This window comes from Podarcis muralis, chromosome Z (assembly GCF_964188315.1).
Source record: "Podarcis muralis chromosome Z, rPodMur119.hap1.1, whole genome shotgun sequence".
Lineage (NCBI taxonomy): Eukaryota > Metazoa > Chordata > Lepidosauria > Squamata > Lacertidae > Podarcis > Podarcis muralis.
Window position 1 is genome coordinate 17,828,123 of NC_135673.1, and position 23,507 is coordinate 17,851,629.

A 23,507-nucleotide genomic window follows, 5' to 3' on the forward strand; every position below is an offset into this window, starting at 1 on the left:
GGAGGCTCTATTCTCAGTCAAAACCTCCCACACACTTTTTTGGGAAGGAAGGTTGGATCTGGCTTGATCGCTTGCAAAAAGCAGAGTGAAGAAATTCATCCGCTGTCCCTCATCAGATGCTCTTTGGAGCGCTTGAGCACAGAAGAGGAAGGACTTCTTGGCGCCAGGGTGGGAGAGGGGAAGACCCCAGGATGTGTCGTGGTTTTGGGGCCAGCCACTGAAAGAGGAACCTTGGGAGGTTCCCGTTCCTGGGAGCTGAGTTGCCCGTGGCTTGAGGTTTCTTGCTGACACATGCGGAGCATCGCCTTTGCTGTGTACAGCCTGGGTGGACAGGTGATGGGGAAAAAGTGGTTGGGCACTCAGACTCTGAAGCCGTGATGCACAAAGTCCCCAAGTTGAAGCTTCTGAACAGTTTTGGTTTTTCATTCACTGCCAGGCAGTGTTGCCCAATGGTCAAGAGAACTGTGGTCCAACCACACCTGGAGGCCACCAACTTTTTTATCCGTCTTGCTCCAGAAGGGAAGACCCAAACCAATGGATTCAAATTGTGAGGAAGGAATTTCCAACTAAAACCTTAGAAAGAACTTTCTGCAAGTAAGAGCTGCTTGATAATGGGATGGAGTCCCTTGGAAGGTGGTGGACTCACCTTCGTTGGAGGATTTTAAACAAAGATTGGGTGGCTTTTTTTTCAAGGATCCGTTAGCTGTGATTCCTGCATTGCAAAGGGTTGGATTAGATGACCCTTACAACTCTGGAATTATATGATCCTATACTGGTTGTTGTCAGGATAAAATGGAGAGGGGCAACTCCATGCTTTGAGCTCCTTTGAGGAATGGTGAAATAGAAATGAAGTAAAATAATAATAACAATTAAACAGAAAAGGTCTATGTGAATGCTAGCTGAATCTTTTTCTTCCACGCTGAGATAAATAACATACTTGTGACTTTAGCAAGGCTAACCCCTACTCCTTGCTCTTCCTCTGAGCTGGTGATCACCAGGCAGTTTGCAAAGAAGCAACTGGGTTTCCCTTCCCCCATGGAAAGGGAAAAAAACACGCCCACATATTCCTTGCCAAAATAAAGAGAGGAAACAAGGCAGCCAACTTGCAACAGGAAATTTTTTTTGCACCAGGCGGCTTCAGTCCTCAGGCGGAGACAGGACTGGGCGGAGAGAGAAACAGAAAGTGCTGATCTCAGAAGTTTAGAAAGGGGGGAAGCCCAGTTTGGCTGGGATGGCTTCCAGAAAAGCCACACATCTTCTTTTGGGGCACCACCGCAGGATCTCAACGTGTGACTCTGCAGTGGGGGCAGATAGATATTTGATATACGTGCATGCCGAATTCGGCAGAGATTTTATTGGCTTCATGATAAAGGCGAACCTATGCAATCCACACTTCCCTAAACAAAACCTAAGAATGTAAGAAGAGTCCTGCTGGATGAGCCCAAAGTGAGCCCATCTAGTCCGGCATCCTGTTCTCACAGTGGCCAACCAGATGCCCTGATGAGAAACCCACAAGCAGGACCTGAGAACAAAGAGCCCTTTCCCCCTTCTGGGGTTTCCAGCAGCTGGAGACTCTCCTGCTGCTGCTGTGGCTGTTGAAGGGGGCTGTCATCTTCCCCCACCCAGAGACAACTCCTGTTGCTGCTGTGGTTGTTGGGGGGGCTGCTTTCTCCCCCACTTGGAGGACTGCTGCTGCTGCGGCTGCTACAGAAGCAAATAGGACTGCAGAGAGTACTGCAGGGGCCAGGTCCCTGGGCAGGCAGGCGAAGTGGGAACAGCTGCTGCCCCAGTTGGCATGGTCCAACTGCTGGGGCAGCATTATAAAGTCTGCCTGCCCTGAATTCCATCTACCTGGCCCTGCAATGCCAGGTCAATGGTTCACAAGACCACTGCCATCCATGACTTGATCATGGATAGAGAACTTGACCTGGCATGTGTAACAGACACTTGGTTGGATGAAGCAGATGGGCCTGTCCTTGCCACTGCTTGTCCACCAGGTTTCTCTTATGCACAGCAACCTAGGTCATGTGGGCGGGGAGGAGGGGTTGCAGTGATTTTTAGGAAGTCATTAGCTTGCACCAGGCGTCCTATTGGGAAGACCCAGTTCTCTTGAGTGCATGTTCTGGATGTTGGGCAGTACAGGATTCCTTTTGGTGTACCGACCTCCCTGCTGCACCAAGGATTCCCTGCCCAAGCTCTTCAGGTCGTGGCAGATGTTTTCCTAGAGACACGTAGTTTGGTTGTCCTAGGGGATTTTAATATCCACGCCGACACGACCTTAAAAGGGGCCACTTGGGACTTCATGGAAAGCATGACCTCCATGGGGCTGTCCCTGAATAAGTTTGGCCCAACTCATAGTCGCAGATATGCCTTAGAACTGGTTTCACCTCTATGGATGTGTATGATCCAACACTAAGCAAAAGCGAAACAAAAGAAGTCCCATGGTCGGATCACTTCCTGGTGCAACTGGACTTCTCCACGACCCTTTCCCTCTGCAGGGAGGTGGGACCAATTTGGATTCTCTACCAACTGAGCTATCCCCAGAGGTCGAGAATTAGCAGTCAGTGTAAGCTGCAGTGAGCTAGATCAACTCTCAGTTTGACTCAGAATAATGCAGCTTCTTGCATTCCTGTTTGAATCAGCCCTTTATTAAGAACTAGTCTGGAGTATTGTTGTGCTGGTCCCGGGGGGGGGAGGTTACCGTTGACGTAGTCGAAGTCCGGTCCTGGGTCACTGGCCTGAAAACAGTTCGCAAGGAGCGGGGCGGGGTCCGAAGCAGGAAGCCGAGCGGGGACAGGAACACTGGAGGGTCAGGTCTGGGTCCGGACAGGAGCAGGTACTCAACGACGACGTTGCTCCCTCAACCTGGGACCGGGCTGACTGGCCTTTATCTTCTCTGAGGCCAGGGGCGGTCCCGGCCCCCAGGAAACCCGCCTCTCCGGGCCTTAAGGCGAGCACTCCTCCTGGGAGAAACCAGTTCCCTTCGCCTCTCTGCCCTGAGCCTCTGCAGTTCAGGAGAGGCTGAAGGATTACTGGGCCCAGGGGGAGACTCACCTGTAGGCACTGAGTCCTCAACTACCTCTGGAGCCAGAATGGATTCACCTGGTGCCTGCTCCTGAGGATCCGGCACAGGTGCAGGTGCCTCAGAATCAAGGCCCTGCCCCAGTTCAGCCGGCCCTGGAGGCGGGGACTCCTGTGCAAGCTGGGATTCCTCTGGTTCATCCTCTGACTCGGATTCCCAGGCCATCGCAATTGTGCGTATTGGAACATTTGGATATATGTGGTTTCAGATCCGTCTTCGGCATAGAGTACATTCTGAGAGTGACCTAGGGGTTCCAGGTTTCTTAGTCTTTTTAAATGTCAAAGTTGTGCTCTCACAGCTGTTATCCTGGGATTGCTAATGTGTACATATATGGTATGCCTTTGTGCTATACAGTTACTTGAAGAGCACTCCACTGTTCTGAAGCCTACATGTCCTTATCCATAGTTCTCTCACTTGATGGCTCCTGTTTCCTTCTTTTCTCTTCCAGCTCAATTCTCCAATGAACCCTGTCAGCAGCACAGAAGATATCAAGCCTCCGTTGGGAATCAACGGGGTCCTCAAAGTTCCAGTGCACCCATCATCTGCCATGGCCTCCTTCACCAAGCACATATGTGCCATTTGTGGAGACAGATCTTCAGGTAGCGCCAATGTTTTCAAACACCCTCCAGGGGGAGGCAGGATATGTGGGGCAGCAATGAGTGTTAGCTTGGGAGTTGCTCTATGCTAAGAAAGATCAGAACTAATTTACACCAAATTAGGGATTAATTTGTACTTATTTGTTTCACAAAATTTATACACTGCTTGATTGCAGTATGCAAAAAGATGAAACGATAAAATTGTCCCTAAGTAGAATTGATAATCATTTAAGAAATTTGAAAGGTTGAAATAACAATTATAAATAAACAATTATAAATATATAATATATAAATTATAAATAACAAACTCAAATGGGATTTTAGCAAGCCCCGAAAAGAGTACTGTGAAGGCCCCTGCCTTCACTCAAGAGGCAAAGGGTTAAAAGTTTAGGTGCTGTCACACACACAAAAATCCATTTCTTACAACGTGGAATAGGTGATCTTGTAGGTAAACTGGCCCAAAATTCTTAAGGGCTTTTTAAACACTAATTGTATCACCTTAGCTTATCTTTCTTCCCCGCCTCTGGATAAATTTGAAACAAGCCAAGCTTCTAGTCTTGCCTTGGTAATGGACTGGGTGAGAGCCAACAAACGGAAGCTCAATCCTGATAAGACAGAGGCACTGCTAGGGGGCGGTTTCCTGGACCGGATGGCTGGGAGGTTGCCTGCTTTTAATGGGGTTACTCCCTTTGAAGGAGCAGGCATGTAGCTTGTGGGTACTGCTGGATCTTTTGCTGTCGCTTGAGGCTCAGGTGGCCTAAGTGGTACAGAATGCCTTCCATCAGCTTCAGCTGGTGGCCCAGCTGTGGCCATATGCTACGTTAACCTCCAGGTTAGACTAATGCAATGTGTTATGCATGGGGCTGCCTCTGAAGATGGTTTGGAAACTTCAGCTAGTGCAGAATTCAGTAGCCAGGTTGCTCACCGGGGCAAGATGGCTTGAACATATTACGCCAATCCTGGCTGACTGCAATGGCTGCCAATTAGTTTCTGGGCCCATTTCAAAGTACTGAGTTTGACCCATAAATCCTTAAATGGCTCAGCACTTCAAGGACTACCTCTCCCCATATGAACCAACCTAGACTCTGTAATCACTACTTCTTTGTGTGTCTCTTCCATGAGAGATCTGGGAGGTGGCAGCCTGAGAACCGGCCTTTTCTGTGGTGTCTCCCCGTTTGTGGGATGCTCCCCCAGGGAGGCTCGCTTGGTGCCTTCATTGCCTATATTTAGGTGCCAGGCAAAAAAATTCCTCTTCTCCCAGGCCTTTGGATAATTAAACAATCTATGGTCTTTTGACCTGTGTGTGGGGTATTGTTTTTGTTTGTTGCTATGTTATGTATTTCTGTGTTTTTATACTGTAAACCATCCTGTGATCCTCGGATGAAGGGTGGTATATAAATTTAATAGATAAAAATATTCTCTAACCTTCCTGTAATCAATGACATACCTGAATCCTATACCCCTCCTGAGCCTGGAAAAGCCAAAGAGAAAATGGGATAGAGCAGCACTCTTCCAACTTCCTCCTTCAGCTCTATGCGTTTTTTAACTATGCGCACGACCTCACGACCAAGTTAGCCTCATTATCACCGTATTGTTGCTCTTTCTCTGTCCCCGCACCCAGGTAAACATTACGGGGTGTACAGTTGTGAGGGCTGCAAAGGCTTCTTCAAGAGGACAGTGAGGAAGGACCTGACGTACACCTGCCGGGACAATAAGGACTGCTTAATCGACAAGCGGCAGCGGAACCGGTGTCAGTACTGCCGGTACCAAAAGTGTCTTGCGATGGGCATGAAGCGGGAAGGTAAGACGAGAAGGCGGCTCAAGACTTTGTGAGATCCAAAATTAGGTGGCAGGGTTCTGGGCTGAACCGCTTACGGCAATGCTAGAACCCAGAGGAATCCAGAGATGCGTGACGTGCGAAAGGAATCACTTCTTCATGCAGTGTATAGTTAAAACTATGGTGTTTGCTCCTACAATACGCAGTGTGGACTAGCAATATTTGGATGGCTTTAAAAGAGGATTCGATGAATTCATGTCGGATAAGGTGACCAGTGGCCACTAGCCATGGGGGCAATGCTTTACCTCCGCAGTTGGAGGCACTGATAGTTCTGAATGCCAATGGCTGGAAAACACACTGCGGGAAGAGGGCTGTTGTAATGTAGGACACTTGGCTTGGTGGGCATTTGATATGGAAGGGATCTTAGGTTCTCATGTGTTTGTAACTTGGAGTGTGGTTGTCATTAAAAAAACAAAAATGTTATCACATATATTAATCTTCAATGGCTTTAAATGTGGATCTAATTATCCTGGAGGGCTTTAAAAGAGGATTGGACAAATTCATGGAGGGGAATACTATAGCAGGCTACTAGCCGTGATTGTCCATGGTTTGAGGCAGCAATACTTCTGAATCCCAGTTGCTGGAAGCCACAGGGGGTGGCAGAAAGCTCTTGTATTTGCGTCCTGCTTGCGGGTGGGTTGCCCATCAGGGCATCTGGTTGGTGACTGTGACGTCTTATGTTCTTAATCCCCCTCCTATGAAATACTATATTAGGAAGAAAGGTTAGAAAAAACTCCGCTGCAGAATGAGGCTGCAACTTGGGAGTTTTTCTGTAACTTACCAGTGTCTCATTTTCCGTTGGCCTAAGCTACCCTGCAAGGTTGTTTCAGTGGTCAAGTGAGCCAAGACCAGCGTTAGGAGAAACTCAGATATATAAGCTAATCACCGCGTGGAATCGTAAACCTAGGATATGATCGCCATTCATTATTCTTGAATAGGGCTTCTCTTCTTTTTCTTCCTACTACTACCACTACTACTACCATTACTAATATTACTACTACTTTCATTTCTATTGTTACTTCCATTTCTATACTGCTTTACATTTTAAAGGAAAAAATTCTCAAAGCGGTTTGCAACACATTAAAACATATATAAAACAATCCAGAATAAAACTAACCCAAGCTTCAATGAAAATATTTCAGATCCTTCTCTAAGTGACATTTTTGCTTTCCCCGTATTTAGGTCTGCTTAATTTATATAGCTGCCCCATAGCAGAAGTACCCTAGGAAGCCTGTGTGGTGTATTGGTTAGAGTGTTGGACCAAGACCTGGCAGATCAGGGTTCAAATCCCCACTCAGTTATGAAACTCACTGGGTGACCTGGGGCCAATTACAGCCTCTTAACCTACCTAACATGGTTGTTGTAGGGATTAACTAAGGAGGGAGTGAGCCTTGTACTTTTTAGAGAAAAAAGTGAGCTGTAAATGCTAAGTTCTTGCGCTTACCCACTTAAGAAAGCTGGAGGGGTCAGCCAGATGGAGACATCAGTCACCAACCCGGCATCCAGAGATCTGCCCATGGCCATGATTGGATCCGTGCCAGTTGCAAAATGTGCCTGGCACCTGGGGAGTTTCTAACACTGGCCAGGACCATGTCCATCTTAGGCTTGGGATGTGAAGGACAGAGCAGGATAGGGTACCAGTGCAGAGCTTTGGGGGATGATGCTCTCAGCTTCACTTCACCCCCCCCCCCGGCCTTAGCTAAATACAGGCACTCAAAGAACTGTTTCTCCACCTTCCTGCACATCCTGTGTTTCTGCCCTGCCTGCAAGAGGCAAGCTCTCCCGAGCATCCTTCTCTGCATTGCCCTAAGCACCAAGCGAAGCTGTCGTGCTTGATCTGTGGAGTTATTCAAGGACTTGCACGTGCAGCTGCTGGAAATGTCAAACTCTTCTCTCAGGAAGGTGATGGACAGAAGAGTGTTTGGAAGAAAGTGTGGAGGGCCCCAGAAAACAAAACAAGAACATATATGATGGGAGGGTGATGTCAGGTCTTAGGTGGCAAGTCAAATGTGGAACAAGGTTGGCTGTAAGCAGAGCCTTGCCTGGGCCAGACTTAAGAGCCTGCCTAACACAGCATCCTTTTCCCTTCAATTGCCAATCAGAATGCAAGAAGCTGCTTTGTATTGAACCCGATCATTGGTTCATCTAGAACAGTGCTGCCTACACTGACTGGCAGTGGCTCTCCTGGATTTCAGGCAGGGAGTCTCTTTCCCATCCCTACCTGGAGATGCTGCTGGGAATTGATTCTGGGACCATCTGCATGCAAAGCAGATGTTCTTAACCACTGAGCCATGATGCTTCCATTCTATGTCTGCAAAGGCTTTATGATCTGGTTTTCAGAGGTTCTATTTAGATTGGGTGGAGAACATCAGGCCTGAGTACCAGACGTGGCCTTGTGGCCCTCTCTTTTCTGGCCCTTGGGAGTCTCTCCAAGCCACACACACTCACTGGCCTTCTGCTGCCCCCTTCTGGGGTGCCTTTGGTGGCTGAAATGTGTCCTTGTGCCAGGAGTATGCCCATTGTTTGCCTGGAAGGAGAAAGATGTGCTGTATTTTTTGCTCTATAAGACGCACCTGACCATAAGACACACCTAGTTTTTAGAGGAGGAAAACAAGAAAAAAATATTCTGAATCTGCGCGGCGCCTCTCCAGCAAAGTGGGAGGAGAAACGGAAGGGGCTCTGTTTCTCCTCCCGCTTCGCTGAAGGGGCGCTGCGCAGCTTTCCCTCTCTGCGCAGCGCTTTTCCAGCGAAGCGAAGTCGGAGCAGCAAGAGGGATCACTGCGCAGCGAAAGCAACGATCCCTCTTGCTCTCCTGGCTTCAGCAATAGCTGCACAGCCTGCATTCGCTCCATAAGATGCACACGCATTTCCCCTTACTTTTTAGGAGGGAAAAAGTGCATCTTATAGAGCGAAAAATACGGTATGTAAAGTGTTGGGGTGGCGAGGGATAGACACTTTTGGCTTTTGCATTGCCATAATGTAGAGTTAACGTCAGAATTGCAGGTGAAAAAGTGAGGAAAAGATGCTTGGTGTTTATAAAATTATGCATGGCATGGAGGAAGCTTTTCTCCCTCTCTCAGTGTCCAAAGAAAGTGAATGTTTGAAGATTCCAGGGAAATAAATGAACGTACTTGGTTAAACTCCAGAACTGCCACAGGAGGCATTGATGGCTACCAACTTCAATGGCTTTAAAAGAGGCTTAGATTAGATGGGGCATTGGCCTGATCCAGTAGGCACTTCTTGTGTTTTCATGTGCCACTGCTAGGAGGGGTTGTCACGTGGAGCAAAAACAGGATTTATGTTTTGCCTTGTTCTTAAGCCCGTGGGGTAAATGCTTAATTCCTCCCCCCCCCCCCAATAGTGATGCTTCAATCTGTGTGGGAGACATGCTGTTGCTCAGTAAGTATGTTCATAGTGGGGAAGTGGGTGTTTGTGAGTGTAGTGCAGTCTGCTTATGCTCAGAAGCACTGTCTTTATTCAGTTGTTGTTTTTGTCTAAGGACATTGTGTTCTGGAATTCGCTGACAGATAAATGAGTGCAGGCATTCATGCTTCAAAGATGTTTGTAAACAAGCCTAGGATCATTTGATGAAGGGCAGTACTGTTATGTGGATTTCTTAAATAAACAAGTAAATGAAAATGCCACCACATCCTGAAAATTGTATACCTGCAATTGCAAAATGCATGTACACTTATGATATTCTTAAGGCTGCAGTCGTGTATTTACTTAAGAGCAAATCCTATCACATGAAACAGTTGCTTACTTTGCAAGAAGCACACACAGGGTTATGGCCAGTGGCGTAGCGTGGGTTGTCAGCACCCGGGGCAAGGCAAGTAATGTGTGCCCCCTAACCTGTGGATTTGTGCCCCCTAACCTGTGGATTTGCCCTAACCCCAGATGTTGCGGCCGGTGCGGCCGGCCCCCCCTGCACCCCCCACGCTACGCCACTGGTTATGGCATGAACATTTCGCAGAGAAATGTAGAAATGCATGCAGTCTGGAGCAAAAGAAGCAGATGAGATGGTGGGCAGATTCATCCCGATGTGAGAAACCCGGATGGCTTTGCCCCACAGTCCTGAAATCTTCCCATTTCCCTGGTTGTTTTTTTACAGATTGGTTGCACAGAACTAGAATTAGCCTCTTTCCCCTGTTTATCCTGGAATGACTCTCTCTTGGATTTGTGCTCTTGGAAGGAGGCGGTTGCACAATAACCCATCCCTGAGTCTTCTTGCCATTGTTGCTCGCTGGCCTTTAGCAAATGAGTTGGATGCAGGCACAGGGCTGCCCATGGCAGGCAGGCTGGTCTCAGAGGCAGCTGGTCTGGCATCTTGGGTGGAGAGAGGGAGGGAAGAGAAGGGGGCTAAGTGAGCTGACAGCAACCCACGCCAATCTGGTGCCTTCCAGGTGCTCTGGACTGTAACTCCCATCAGCTTCAGCCATCTCAACTGTACAACATGAGGGCCATGGTGAACAATTGTGCGTCCATTGTCCACAGCATTATATGACGCCGCTCGCTCTGGCTAGTGGGTTGTGTAGTCCATAATATCCAGTAGGGTGCCGTGTTGGGGAGAGACCCATTGCTGGGCCAGTAAAATACGGTTTTCTGTTACACACACACACACACGTATACGGGGCACTGCTGTGTGAAGTGCTGTGTGAAGTGCTGTTCAATCTAGGTGCTTCCTTGCTCGCCTGCCTGCCCACTGCTTATCATGCTGCTACCTTTTGGTGACAATGTGAACTGCAGAGCATGACGACATCCTTCCATTTTTATGTATATAGGGAGATAGATCAATATAGATTTAATGTCTGCATTATTTCATTCCTTCTACCCCTCCACTCATGACATACTCTTGTGCATTTTTCATATATAACACATCCTCTTATATGTTTGCGATGCATGCCGTCTGACTCAGAAGGAAAGCCTTGTGGAGTGGGGATTTTCTCCCAGAAATAAAATATGCACAGTATCTCTAGTTTTAGGGAGGAGGGTCTGGAGCTCAGAGCTCATTACAGGCACATGCTTGGCATATTGCAGGGTCTGCCTGAGATTCCTTATGTGGTGGGGGATGGGGATAATACGATTTTTTAATGATTGTATTTATTTATAATGTGCAACCCCCACTGTTTAACCAAAAAATGCTCCCAAGGTGACTTGCCAAGCTCAGTTTTAAGCATCCAATTTAAAAAGACACACCATGCAAAGAAAAATGGAATGGGAGGGAAGAGGAAAAAGCAAGCTGAAGTGCAAATTCTTAAAGTTCTTTAAAGTCACATCTGAAGTCTATGGTGGTTCTGGCTGTCTTTTCACGCACGCGCACACACACACCAGCTCCCTAGAAGCAAAGCAGGTGACAACATGTAGGCTAGGAGGACAACTTGCCACACATTTTGTTTATTTATTGCACCTACATCCCAGTTTTTCCTCCAATGAGCTTAAGGTGACCTACATGGTTCTGCCCCTCCTCATGTAATCCCCACAACAGCCCTGCGAAGTAGGTCAGGCTGAGAGACAGGGACTAGACCAAGACCACTCAATGAACTGATGAGATTAGCAGTGGGGTCTCCCAGGCCCCAGTCAGATGCTCTAACCAGTACACCACACTTGTACCTTTAATAATGACGACTACCACTGTATTTAAGCATTTCTGTTGATAAAACATACTGAGGCAAAGATTGTCATTAGTGCATGTGGTTGATCTTTTGCAACTGGTTGATCTCAGGATTCCCCAAACCACACGGAGGTGATGTCCACTTCATTCCAGGAGTTCCTGTCAACTCCTTGAGCTTTTGTAGAAAGGGCGTGTGTCTTGATTCTGCCTAGCAAAGATTTTGGAAGAGGGGGAGAGGGAATGATGCCATAGCAAAGAGGCCTCTAGACCTCAAGCACCATGACCAGGCAGTGTCTACCTACCTTCTCTGAGCTCAATAAGATTATCTGCGGTACATAGCAGCCTTCTCTTTGACACCATTGGAAAATGGCTTGTCTGTTCTAGAAAGCTGTCCGTAGGGGCAGAGAATTCAGAGGGAAAATAACAGAGGCTTCTAAACAGCCACACTCCTGGGGTGAGTAAAAACTCATTCTAGGCGTTGTATTTTTATGTTGTGAACCGCCCTGTGAATTTCGAATGAAGGGCGGCACACAAATTAAGCAAACAAATAAAATAAACCCTTTGCAAGCTGGATAAACATTGTCAGACCCTGACCCCTGTTTTTCTTTTCTTTTCTGTTTTTAATGGATCATTTTTGACAGGTGAAGTGCCATGCTTTGTGGATGGCGCTTTTGGAAAAATAATAATAATAATCCAGAATAATACTTTGAATAGTTATAATGTCAAACAGCAGCAGCAAGAGCAGGATCATTTACTACCGCGATGTTTCATTTCAAAATTTTTACTCTATTACAGGGATGGAGCACCATCCATCCCGGCCCACAAGACTCCCTGGAAGGCAGGAAGAACAAGGTATTATTCCCATTTCAATATTTCTAGACCAGCTGTTAAGCAGCAAAAGAGAATGTTTATATATCTGGAGGTGTAAAAATGAAACAAGCCCAGAGCTAAACCAGTTCTTTCTTCCTGGTTCCGCCAGGCCAGATTCTCCCCCCCCCCCCCCCATGGAACTTTTCCCCTTTCCAGTTTTGGAAGCCTGATTAGCTTCAGATGCATAGAATCATAGAATTGTAGTGTTGGAAGGGACCTCCAGGGTCATCTAGTCCAACCCCCTGCAATGCAGAAATCTCAACTAAAGCATACAGGACAGTTGGCCACCCAGCCTCTGCTTAAAAACTGCTACCACCTCCTGCAGGAGACCGTTCCACTGTCAAACAGCTCTTGCTGCTTAGTCAGAATCTCCTTTCTTGTAACTTGAATCCATTGGTTGGGTTCTCCCTTCTGGAGCATTAGAAAACCATCTTTCTCCATCTTCCATATGACAGCCCTTTTAGATATTTGAAGATGGCTATTGTATTACCTCTCGGATACAATTTTTGTTTTGTTTTGTTTATTTAAAGTAAATGAATTCAGATTAAATGCCTCCCAATTGGACCAAGGAATCCTGACCTACCAGAGGTGGCCCAGAGGGAATCTGGAATTGTAGGGTTTAACTGATAAGTACAGAGTATTAGGGTGAGAGGCAGGGTACATGGGAATCCCTTCAAAGAGGAGGTGTCTCCTCTGATTTTGGAGGAAGCGTTATTTAAAAAGGTAAAGGGGCCCCTGACCATTAGGTCCAGTCGTGACTGACTCTGGGGTTCCGGCGCTCATCTCGCTTTATTGGCTGAGGGAGCGCCCGGCGTACAGCTTCTGGGTCATGTGGCCAGTATGACTAAGCCGCTTCTGGTAACCAGAGCAGCGCACGGAAACACCTTTTACCTTCCCGCCGGAGCGGTACCTATTTATCTACTTGCACTTTGACGTGCTTTCGAACTGCTAGGTTGGCAGGAGCAGGGACCAAGCAATGGGAGCTCACCCCATCATGGGGATTCGAACCGCCGACCTTCTGATCAGCAAGTCAAGGGTTATGTACTTGTTCATAATTTTTTAAAAAAAAAACTGTAACACTCTTCAGCCAAAAAAATTTAAAAATTAAAAAGTGGCTTACAAATCACTACAGACGAACGAAGCAGACCCCCAGCACCAGGACTGCAATCTGAAAAGATATGACACAAAAGGAAAACATATGGAGTGGGAGGAGGAAATAAGCAAGCTCTGTCACAAGTCCTTTACCCCTCTTTTCCTGCATTATTTCACTGTGCATTTGCGGTGTTGAAGAGAAATTGCAAAGCAACACGTGCATATTTTTGTCCCATCATGCAAGCCTACCCAAAATAACTTTGTAGAGTAACCTTACCGCTTGGTGGTACATCCCTGTCATTTACTATTATTATTATTATTTTGCTGCTTATGAGTGCCGCCTTAATTAAAGGGCTATGTACAGATCATATGCATTGCCTGGAGGGTGCTAATGTAGTGCCATCACGATGCCTTCGAGAAGCTTCGAACTACTGTTGTCCCCAACTATTGGCGGCAGTGACAAGTAGCCGCTGATCGCTGTATCCTCCATGAATTTGCCTTTCAGCGCCATCCAGAGCGGATGGCCATCCTTTATGCCATATGGTAGCAGACGCCATAGTTTATAATTCCGTGCTGCATGAAGAAGGACTTTCCTTTTCTCTGTCTTGAGTCTTCCAACATTCAGCCTCACTGGATGCCTAGGAGTTATGGGAGAGGGAGAATAAAAAAATTCTCTCTAGCCACTTTCTCGACATCAAGGATTCTTTGGACTGCTGTCGCCCCTGACTCTTGGAGGTAACGATGGGTGGATGCAATGGGTGGTGGTAGTTATAAGATGGAAAGGTGCCTCCGAAGGAAAGCCCTCTGGTGGAAGGGCTCTGGCGATCAGAAATCATGGAAGCATTTTTCTATACGTAGAAGCCAAGCTTTGGTTGGGAAGGAGTGACAGACAGGAGTCAGGAACATCTGGGGGCAGTGCCATTGCAGAGAAAACTTTGAGGGGTGAAAGGCAAGTTTCTTTTGTAACTCTGAAGGGTCAATGCTGTTCCTCCCCACCTCCCCACTTTCCAGGTTTTGCAAGTGGCATTTGAAGAAAAAAGAAGCGGATTGCTTACTTATTTCCTAAAATTTATACTTCTTTGATTGCAGCAGCAGCAGCAGCAGCAACAACAACAACAACCCTCAACATGGTTCACAAGAAGAATAAAACAGTCAAATTTTTTTTTTGGGGGGGGGGGGGGAAGAACTGAATAGTTCAAAAAATTAAAACTAGCAATAGACTAAAACACAGCCAGATATCTGGACGCATCTGTCTAAATCAGAATGTTTTTAGCAGGTGCTGGAAAGAATACAGTGAAGGCACCTGCCTGAGGTCAAGAATCAGGGAGTTCCAAAGTGTATAGGTGCTGCCACACTAAAATATCAAGTTCTTAAAGATGCAGAATGTGTATTCTGCGGTGCCTGTTAGTTCAAGTTCCACCAATTGCATTGTTCCAACCTGGTGTCCTAAGACCTATCTAAATTTTTATTTATTTACTGCATTTATAACCCACCTTTTCCTCCAAGGAGCTCCAGGGTGGTGCACCTGGTTCTTGCCCTTTCCTCAATCCTCACGACAACCCTGTGAGGTAGGAGAGGCAGTAAATGGCCCAAGGTCACTCAGTGAGCATTTTGGCCAAGCGGGGATTTGAACCCTGGTCTCTCCCAGGTCCTAGCCTGACACTGTAACCACTGTACCACTCTGGTTCTCCAGTTTGCATATGGTAGAAAGGAAGAATCATATATTGATAAAATGCATATGGTGTTAAGCAAGCGGGCAAATATTGGCATAATTTCCTTTGAAGGTCTGGGGGCATGGAAGGGACTACCTAGAGTGGGTTTCCCCAGTGTGGTGCCTTCAGTATACTATTGGGACCTCAACCCCATCACCCTTGACATGTTGAGCATGAGAGGAGTCCAACAACATATGAAAGGCATCATGTGGGAGATAATTTTCGTAGAGCTTAGGCCTCATGGTCTTACCAAGCTGGAGGACTTCCCGAACCCATCTCACTTCTGTCAGAGATTGTGCTGCAATTGGTGCAGAATGCTCCAGTGCAATTGCTAGTATCAATTGCTAACAGGAGTGAGACCCTGTCAGCATATAACACCTGTTTTCAGAGATCTGCACTGGTTGTCGATTTGCTACTGGGCCAACTTCAAGGTGTTACTTTTAATAGATTAAGTCCCTGACAACCTGGGATCAGTATAACTGCAAGATCGCAGAACTGGCACTGTTACAGGTGTCAAATGAGACCCATTTCACATTTGTAATAACTCCATATTTTAGTGTGGCGGCAGTTATACTCTGGAACTCCCTGCCTCTTGACTCCACCAGCCAGGCAACCTTTGTTGTATTCAGGGCCTGCTAAAAACATTTTCTTTCAGGCATGCCTACCTAGATAATTGGAAAATTGATGCCAGTTTTAATCTGTTTTTAGTTTATTGTTGTTTTAATTCTTCAAAAGTCTTAAAATGCCATAATTGTTGACCGTTTTATCGTTTTGTAAACCGCTTTGAGGGATTTTTGATTTATTTATTTTTAGTGCATAAACTTTATGACATGAATAAATAATAAAGAAACAAACAAATGCCTTTCTTGCTGGACTCCACCCACTGATCCATTTTCCTCCATATTTTTCCTTCTTTTCTTCCTTTGTTGGCTCCCCCCTCCCCCCGGCAGCTGTCCAAGAGGAGAGGCAGCGTGGGAAGGACCGCAATGAGAATGAGGTTGAATCCACGAGCAGCGCTAATGAGGACATGCCTGTGGAGAAGATTCTAGAAGCCGAACTTGCCGTTGAGCCAAAGACAGAGACATACATTGAGGCGAACATGGGCTTGAACCCCAATTCGGTAAGGAAAAGCACACCCCCTATTACTCTTTTCTTCTAGGCAAACTTTTCAAAAATGCAGTTAAGTCACCTTAAATCTGGTGTGGGGAATCTTTGGCCCTCCAGATGTTCATAGAATTGTAGAGTTGGCAGGGACCCAAAGGGTCATGTATTCCAACCCTTCTGCAATGGACCAATCACTGTTGATCTACAGCTCCCATCAGGCCCCAGCAAGCATGACTGATGGCTAGGGATGATGGGAGTTGTGCTTCTGGAATATCTGGAGGGCCACAAATGCTCCAACAGATACCAAGACTAGAAGATGGCTCTGTTGGGCATGATAGTTATATACAAAGCCAGACTAAGAACATAAGCAGAGACTGCTGGATCAGGCAAAAGGGGGCCCATTTAGTCCGTCCAGCCAGATTCCTGTGGGAAACCAGCAAGCAGGATTTGAGTGCAAGAACAGCTCTTCCCCCTCCTATAGTTTCTAGCAACTGGTATTCAGAAACATTGTTACCGTGGAGGCGCAGAGCACAGCCAACATGGCCAGAAGCCATTGAGAGCCCTACCAGCCTCCAGGGTCACCAGACACCTCAAACATCCCATTTGCAGCCCTTGTGAACCTCAATGGGTTGGGGTTCCTAATCCCCTGGAAAGTCTCTGAATGAAAAGCTCATGTTTCCTTGAAAGGAGATGAGGAAAGCCGGTCTTTGGTTACCCCCAGCACCTGGGAGGCAGCAGTTATCAAGATTAAAGATACTTAGGGGAGGAGATGTAATGAGCATCACTGCAAGCTTGTGGAGAGGGGTCTGGGGAGGCAAAATAAATAGCTGCTTCTGGTCCCAGCCTGCTTTTAGCAAATTGAATATGGCTTCCTGCATAATTCAGCATGTGTGGTCACAGTCTACGAAGATGCAGGCAGCATCTGTAAGTGGGGGGTAGGTACCTAGGAGCGCCTCCTGTTGCAGATCAGTGCTTGTGCGCGAGGAAGATCAAATGCCTGGGTGGGGGAGAAATATCTCTTCCTTCCACCACCACCAGGATTACCACAACCTGGAGGGGGGGGAATAGGGAGGGTTTTGAGGAGCAAAGAACGGAACACATGAATACAGTTATATGACATATGTTACCTAACAACCCCCACCAGCTCCCTAAACAGGTATCAGGTTGTCCATTGATATGAATGATTCTTCCAGCTTATGCTGGTGTTTTTTGAACGGCCGCTGACAAATACTTAATTATCACTTTGCTTTTATTGCTGATGTTTTTATTCTATTTATTGCACTTATATCCCAACTTTCCCCACGAGGAGCTCAAGGTGAGATGTACACAGTTCTCCCCATTTAATCCCCACAACAGCCCTGTGAGGTGGGCTAGGCTGAGAGGCAGCAGCTGCCCCCCGAGGTCACACGCAGTGAGCTTCGCAGCCAAAGGGGGGTTTGAACTTCACCAAGCTATCAAATGTCCAGCATTTAATGTCCCCAGGGGCAGTACAAAACAAACTGTTTTGTACTGTTTGTTTTTAATCCATCACAGATGGTCATTTCCAGGAAAGAAATAGATATAGTCCAAGCCGCAATGTTTAGGACAGCCATTTCCATTTTGCATTGGAAAGTTTAAGAGGGAGAAAACTGATTTATTTATTTTTTATGTAAGGTGGAAAAGTGGGCATATGGAGTGTCCTTGAAATTATTGAAGGTCTTTGCCCACCTTCGCATCTGAGCACAGTGCAGGTCATGCAAACCTCTCCATTCAGTTTGTGCCGCCTGTTGCTTGTGGGCCTCCCTGGACACCCTGCCCCCGTCCTCACCAGGAGATCCCGAGCCTTGGATTCCTTCGGTTTATACATAGCCCCAGATGGGATCCTGGCTACTGAAAGATGATCCTTGTAACAGAAACCACCACCCCCCCTTTGGCAGGCATTTGCAAAGGAGGGTTTTGGGTCACTGCATTCCTTATGGGTGTGGCCCCAGAGTTCCTTTTCCAGAGGGATCATTTGCCAGGGATGTCCTTTCACCTTGTCTGCATCATTCCCACTTCATGGAAGGGGGTGGGGAGGAGAAAGGCTGTAGCCAAGTGGCAGAGCACTTGCTTGGCATGCAGAAGGCCCCTATTTCAATCCTCTGGCATCTCCAGGTAGGGCTGGAAAGAGAAACCCTGTACTTTAAACCCTGGAGAGCTTCTGCCAGTTGACAATACTGAGCTAGACGGTTTGGGGTTTCAGGCAGGCCCAGCCCTGATTGAACATGCCAGGGACTGAACCTAGGAACATAAGAAGCTTCCTTGTACCAAATCGGAAAATGGTCCACCTAGCAGAGTGTTGTCAACACTGACTGGCAGCAGCTGTCTAGGATATCAGCCAAGGGAGCTCTTGAGGGTTTCTGATGGGGAAACATCCCTTGCCCTAATCAGAGATACCAGCAGGTATCAAGCTTGACACCTTTTGCACGCAAGGCAGATGCTCTAACCCCTGAGCTGCAGCCCTTACCACAGTCTGCCCTTCTTTTCCATTCCTTTGTCCCACTCTTGACGCCTCACAGCTTCTCTGTTCTTTGCAGCCCAATGACCCGGTCACCAACATCTGCCAAGCGGCAGACAAGCAACTTTTTACATTGGTGGAATGGGCCAAAAGGATCCCACACTTCTCAGAACTGCCGCTAGATGACCAAGTGATCTTGCTCAGGGCTGGTGAGTACAAGGCACCCTTTAATGGGGAGGGGGTGGTGCAGAAGGAGCAGGGCAACCCATTGCTTTAAATAAATGGTTCTGAAAGTGGGCGATAGAGCCCCCTCGCGGGATGCTAAGAGGCAAGTAGGTGGCGGGGGTGGGGGGTGTTGTGATGATTTAAGACCCCCGCTAATTGACTTTCAACCACGTGGAAGAATCAAAGCCTGTTTCAGATTATGTAAAGAAATACTACAGGTGTTATGAATTCGTGAGCAGGATTTGAATTATGAGCAATAGAAGGAATTAGAGATTATTGTATTGTTGGTATAAGAGAGAGAATATAAGGTGCAGCAAGGGGGAGAAATTTTTAAAAGCACCATGGAAAACGGGGTAGGAATTCAACAAAAGAAAAGAAAAAAATATTATGCATCAGAGTGCATGTGTGATTTTTTTTGGAAATTTAATAAAATGTAACTGTTTTAAAAACGACTTTCAACCAGATATTGGGGAGGTGGTATCTAATTATCTATCAGGCGCACCTTTCACATTAAGACTTTACCACCAATGGTGAAGGAGTTACTAAATGTGGCATCTAAGACTTTTGCTAAATGACTGTCAGACTTTGAAAAGCTGCTACCATTGGATCAAGTCCGTCAGTTTTGTTGAATTCATTCAGCTAAATAGTTTTAATTGGATTTTGAACAAATTTGCAACTGGTTAATATGGTTTTGAATTTTGTTGTGTTATAATCCTGCAAACCGCTCTTCTGAATAATGCTTTTTGCAGGGTAAAGTTTTTGCAGGGAAATGAGTTTCTGGATCCAAGGTACCAGTGGCCTGAAAAAGTTTGGGAACCACTGCTCTAAAGCCACCAGTGTTGTGTCTTGCATGTCATTTGTAAGATTCATGGTGCATTTTCTGCCTCTGTTTTCTAAGAAAATTCCATCCTGCCTGCAGCTCAAGGTGGCAAATGCATCAACATGTTTGCTTCCTTATTGCCCCATCCTTCAGCGAAAGGTGCCAGGGTGGATTACAACATTTAAAACAATATTAAAAAAAAACGAACAGAAAAAATTATTTATAAAAGTTAAAGACAGGCTCCAGCAGTTTGAGCGGATGAGACCAATAGTGGTTCCAACAGTCAACCAACAAACAACCAAGGTGGTTTCTACATGTGCTCTAGAGCAGTGTTTCCCAACCTTGTGCCTCCAGCTGTTTTTGGCCTACAATTCCCATCATCCCTTGCCACTGGTCTTGCTAGTCAGGGATGATGGGAGTTGTAGGCCAAAAACATCTGGAGGCACAAGGTTGGGAAACACTGCTCTAGAGGGAAGTGAGTGGCAGATGGGGCTTCCCAACCTGGGAAGGGAGCCCATCTTGGAGAGGGTAAACTCTGATCCTAAACCTCCACTGCTTGGTGGGGCGTTTTTGGGAAATGTAAACCGTACACGTCTGGAGTGGAGTCCCTAAAGCGGTTGTATTGCACCTTGTACGCCTCCTTTGGGCATCTCCTGCAGCCAAGTTGGTGCCAACTGTATTGCTCTGCTTTCCTTTGAACCACATCAGTGAGACTGAGAGTGGGGTCATGTCATGTGGGCAGCCCAGGACCTCCATACACACTGCCCAGGCTTGTGCCCCGGAGAGGCCACTTCAGTGCTGCTAATGCAGCAGTTTGACTTCACCGCTGGAGGCATACTCCATTGTCTCTTGACCCAACCCTACCATGCTGCCATCTCATAAAATATCGGCAGTATGTATGCAATGAAACACTATTTAAAAACATTACTAATCAGACTCCTGGCCAAGAATCCCGGGAACTGCAGTTTGTGAAGGTTGCTGAGAGCTCTTCCCAGAGCTACAGTTCCCAGAGTTCCCTGCAAAGACGGATGGGTTGTTAAACTGCTCTAGGAATTGTAGCTCCAGGAAGAAGAACAGGGGGATTCATAACAACTCTCTGTACCCTGAGCAAACTGCATCTCCCAGAATTATTGCGGGGAAAAACCATGACTGTTTGAAGCAGTATCATAATACTTTAAAAGATATCAATATTTAAAATACATTTAAAAGAATCAGTTGTAGAGGGCCACCTAGTCTAACCCCCTGCATTGCAGGATTTACAGCTAAAGAATTTCTGAGAGATTGCCAGCATGTGCTTTGAAAGCGTCCCAAGTTATCCTTGGAGCACCATTCCATCTGTTTGGGTCTTCTCTCAGTAAGGCTAACGTTGCATACGATCCCATATTGTGTAACATGCATCTCATGGACACTCAGGTTGCAAACATGATCTGTGCAGGATGCACATTTGCAACCCGCAGCGTCCAAAACCCACAGCGGCGCATCTGCGCATGCACAGGTTGCGATTCAGTGCTTCTGCACATGCGCAAAGCGCAATTTAGCACTTTTGCGCATGCACAGGTTGCGATTCAGTGCTTCTGCACATGCGCAAAGCGCAATTTAGCACTTCTGCGCATGCACAATCACCAAAACCTGGAAATAACCCGTTCTGGTACTACCAGGTTTTGGCGGTCCATAACCTGAAAAAACGTAACCCGAGGTATGACTGTATACACAGAGCAGCAGGACAAACACAGTTCAGGGAGTTCGGTCTATTTAGCATGGGGAAGAGGAGAATGAGAGGAGATATGATAGCCGTCTTCAAATATCTAAAGGGCTGTCACATGGAAGACGGAGCAAGCTTGTTTTCAGCTTCTCCAAAGGGCAGAACTCGAACCAATGGATTCAAATTGCAAGAAAGGAGATTCCGACTAAACACCAGGAAGAACTTTCTGACATTAAGAGCTGTTAGACTCTGGAACGGACTCCCTCGGAAGGCGGTGGGCTCTCTTTCATTGGTGGTTTTTAAGCAGAGTCTGGGTGGTCATCTGCCCTGAATGCTTTAGTTGAAATTCTTGCATTGCAGGGAAATGGACTACATGACCCTTGGGATCATTTCCAACCCTATGAGTCTGAATTTTTTTGGTCCAGAATCCCTTGCAACACTGAGACCCCCTAACCTTTAGTGGCCACCCAGCTTGTCGAGAAGGGAAGCATTTCATTACGGACTTGCTTGATCACCAGAGTGGGAGTGGGGGTGGTGTACCACTGGAGGCAAAATGCTGACTTGGCGAGCTGGCGTGAGCTCGTCAGTTGCACCCAAGTGGAACCTGCCAGTGTCTTTATCAGGAAAGGCCTCAGCTGACCCCCTCAAAGTCTTTCAAACAAATGGCTTTATGTATTATTGAGTGGCCTGCGGAGAGCACCTGCCCATGAAATATTGAAGTGTTAAAACCTAGCTAAAAGAGGTGGCTGGTGTCACGTGTGCCTCTAGCACGAACGGAATTCAGTATGGCTCAGTATGGCTTCAGGGGGCACCCCCTGTGATAGCTGCACGGAGGGCAAAGCCCTGATCTAGGCCACATTCACGCCATACGTTTGAAGCACTAAGATACAGGTAATTTGCAACTTACGCTCATTTAACTTGTGTGCATTCGGCTTTACTCACCTGGCAAAAAAGTAAAAAGTATTAATAATAGAAAGGGGGCACCCGATGTGTTTTGATTATACAGTGGAACCTCGGGTTGCAGACGTAATCCGTGACGGAGGCACGTCCACAACCCACAGCGTTCGCATCCTGAAGCACCGCATCTGCGCAGGTGCGATCTGGCGCTTCTGCACATGTGCGAAGCATGATTTATCTCTTCTGCGCATGCACGAGCGGTGAAACCCAAAAGTAACCTGTTCCAGTACTTCTGGGTTTCCCACGGTCTGCATCCTGAAAACACGTAACCTGAAGCGTCCGTAACATGAGGTATGACTGTATGTGATTTTGGCATTACATGCCTGTGCCACTTCCAACAGGTGGATAGGGCTCTGTTAATAACTCTCTGTGCTCTTAAGAAACTGCAGCTTCCAGAAATTTGGGGGGGAAGCCATTTAAAGTAGTATCAAAGTTCTTTAAATGTATGGTGTTGATGTGGCCTTAAAAGCACAATGGGACAATAACTAGCGAGGTTTTGAGAGATGTTTATTCTTCCTGGTCAACATCTATTTGTTTTCCAGAAATCAGTAGGATAGCATTAACTCATCCATAAGAATCAAGAGGAGTTTTTTTAAAATTTTAATTGTTTTAAATTCTCCTGTAAAACCATCTCATCCTGGAGCCATATTGCAGGTGTTGGGAATCTTTTACCCTCCAGATATCTCAATGCCCATCATCATCCCTGGTCACGCTTGCTAGGCCTAATGGGATTTGTAGTTCAGCAAAAGTTCCACACACCTGTCGTAATGGGTTGCATTTAATGTTAGTCATAGTCAGAGCAGATCCACTGAAATTAATGGACAAGGCTACCTTGGGTCCATGGATTTCAGCGGTCTGCTCTGATTAGGACTAACGCTTGGATACAGCCTCATAGTTTTTAAGTTGTCTGGTGGACTCTCCTTCTTTGGAGGTTTTTAAGCAGAGGTTGGATGGACACCTGTTAGGGATTCTTTATTTGGGATTCCTGCACTACAGCAGGTTGGACCTTTGGGGATCCCTTCCAACTCTGCAATTCTGTTATTCTAAGCATCACCACTTTACTCAGATTGTTTCTCTAAAAAGGGGCCGAAAGGTTTTTGGACAAAGTTTTATCTCGTGATCTGTTCTAGTAGACTTCACAGCCCCCTCTCCATTTATTTCACTGCAGGTTGGAATGAGTTGCTCATTGCCTCCTTCTCACACCGGTCCATAGCTGTGAAAGATGGGATCCTCCTTGCCACAGGTCTCCACGTCCATCGGAACAGTGCTCACAGTGCAGGCGTTGGTGCCATCTTTGACAGGTGAGAGAAACTGTTTGGAGATCAGGAAGGGTGAGGATTCGGGGCCATGGGGGGTGGGGAAGGTGAATAAGGGATTGCAGCTTCAGTTTTGATTACTTCACTCTTCGTTTCTCTGCCCACCC

General features: G+C 46.7%; 1 protein-coding gene across 6 annotated transcripts in view; it reads left to right on the forward strand.

Annotated features, from left to right (window-relative positions):
* The window catches only part of RXRA (retinoid X receptor alpha), a 118,473-nt gene that overhangs the window by 88,165 nt on the left and 6,801 nt on the right, over window positions 1–23,507 (forward strand). For 5 of the 6 annotated variants that reach the window (XR_003704518.2, XM_028714239.2, XM_028714240.2 and 2 more), the window contains 6 exons: window positions 3,531–3,681; window positions 5,300–5,479; window positions 11,922–11,978; window positions 15,751–15,920; window positions 18,460–18,589; window positions 23,253–23,385. Coding sequence is in view for 5 of the 6 variants with exons in the window: in XM_028714239.2 (XP_028570072.1) it covers window positions 3,531–3,681; window positions 5,300–5,479; window positions 11,922–11,978; window positions 15,751–15,920; window positions 18,460–18,589; window positions 23,253–23,385 (821 nt within the window). In the remaining variant the exon portion in view is untranslated. The remainder of the gene's footprint in view (window positions 1–3,530; window positions 3,682–5,299; window positions 5,480–11,921; window positions 11,979–15,750; window positions 15,921–18,459; window positions 18,590–23,252; window positions 23,386–23,507) is intronic. The other variant, XM_028714241.2, reaches the window with a different exon arrangement.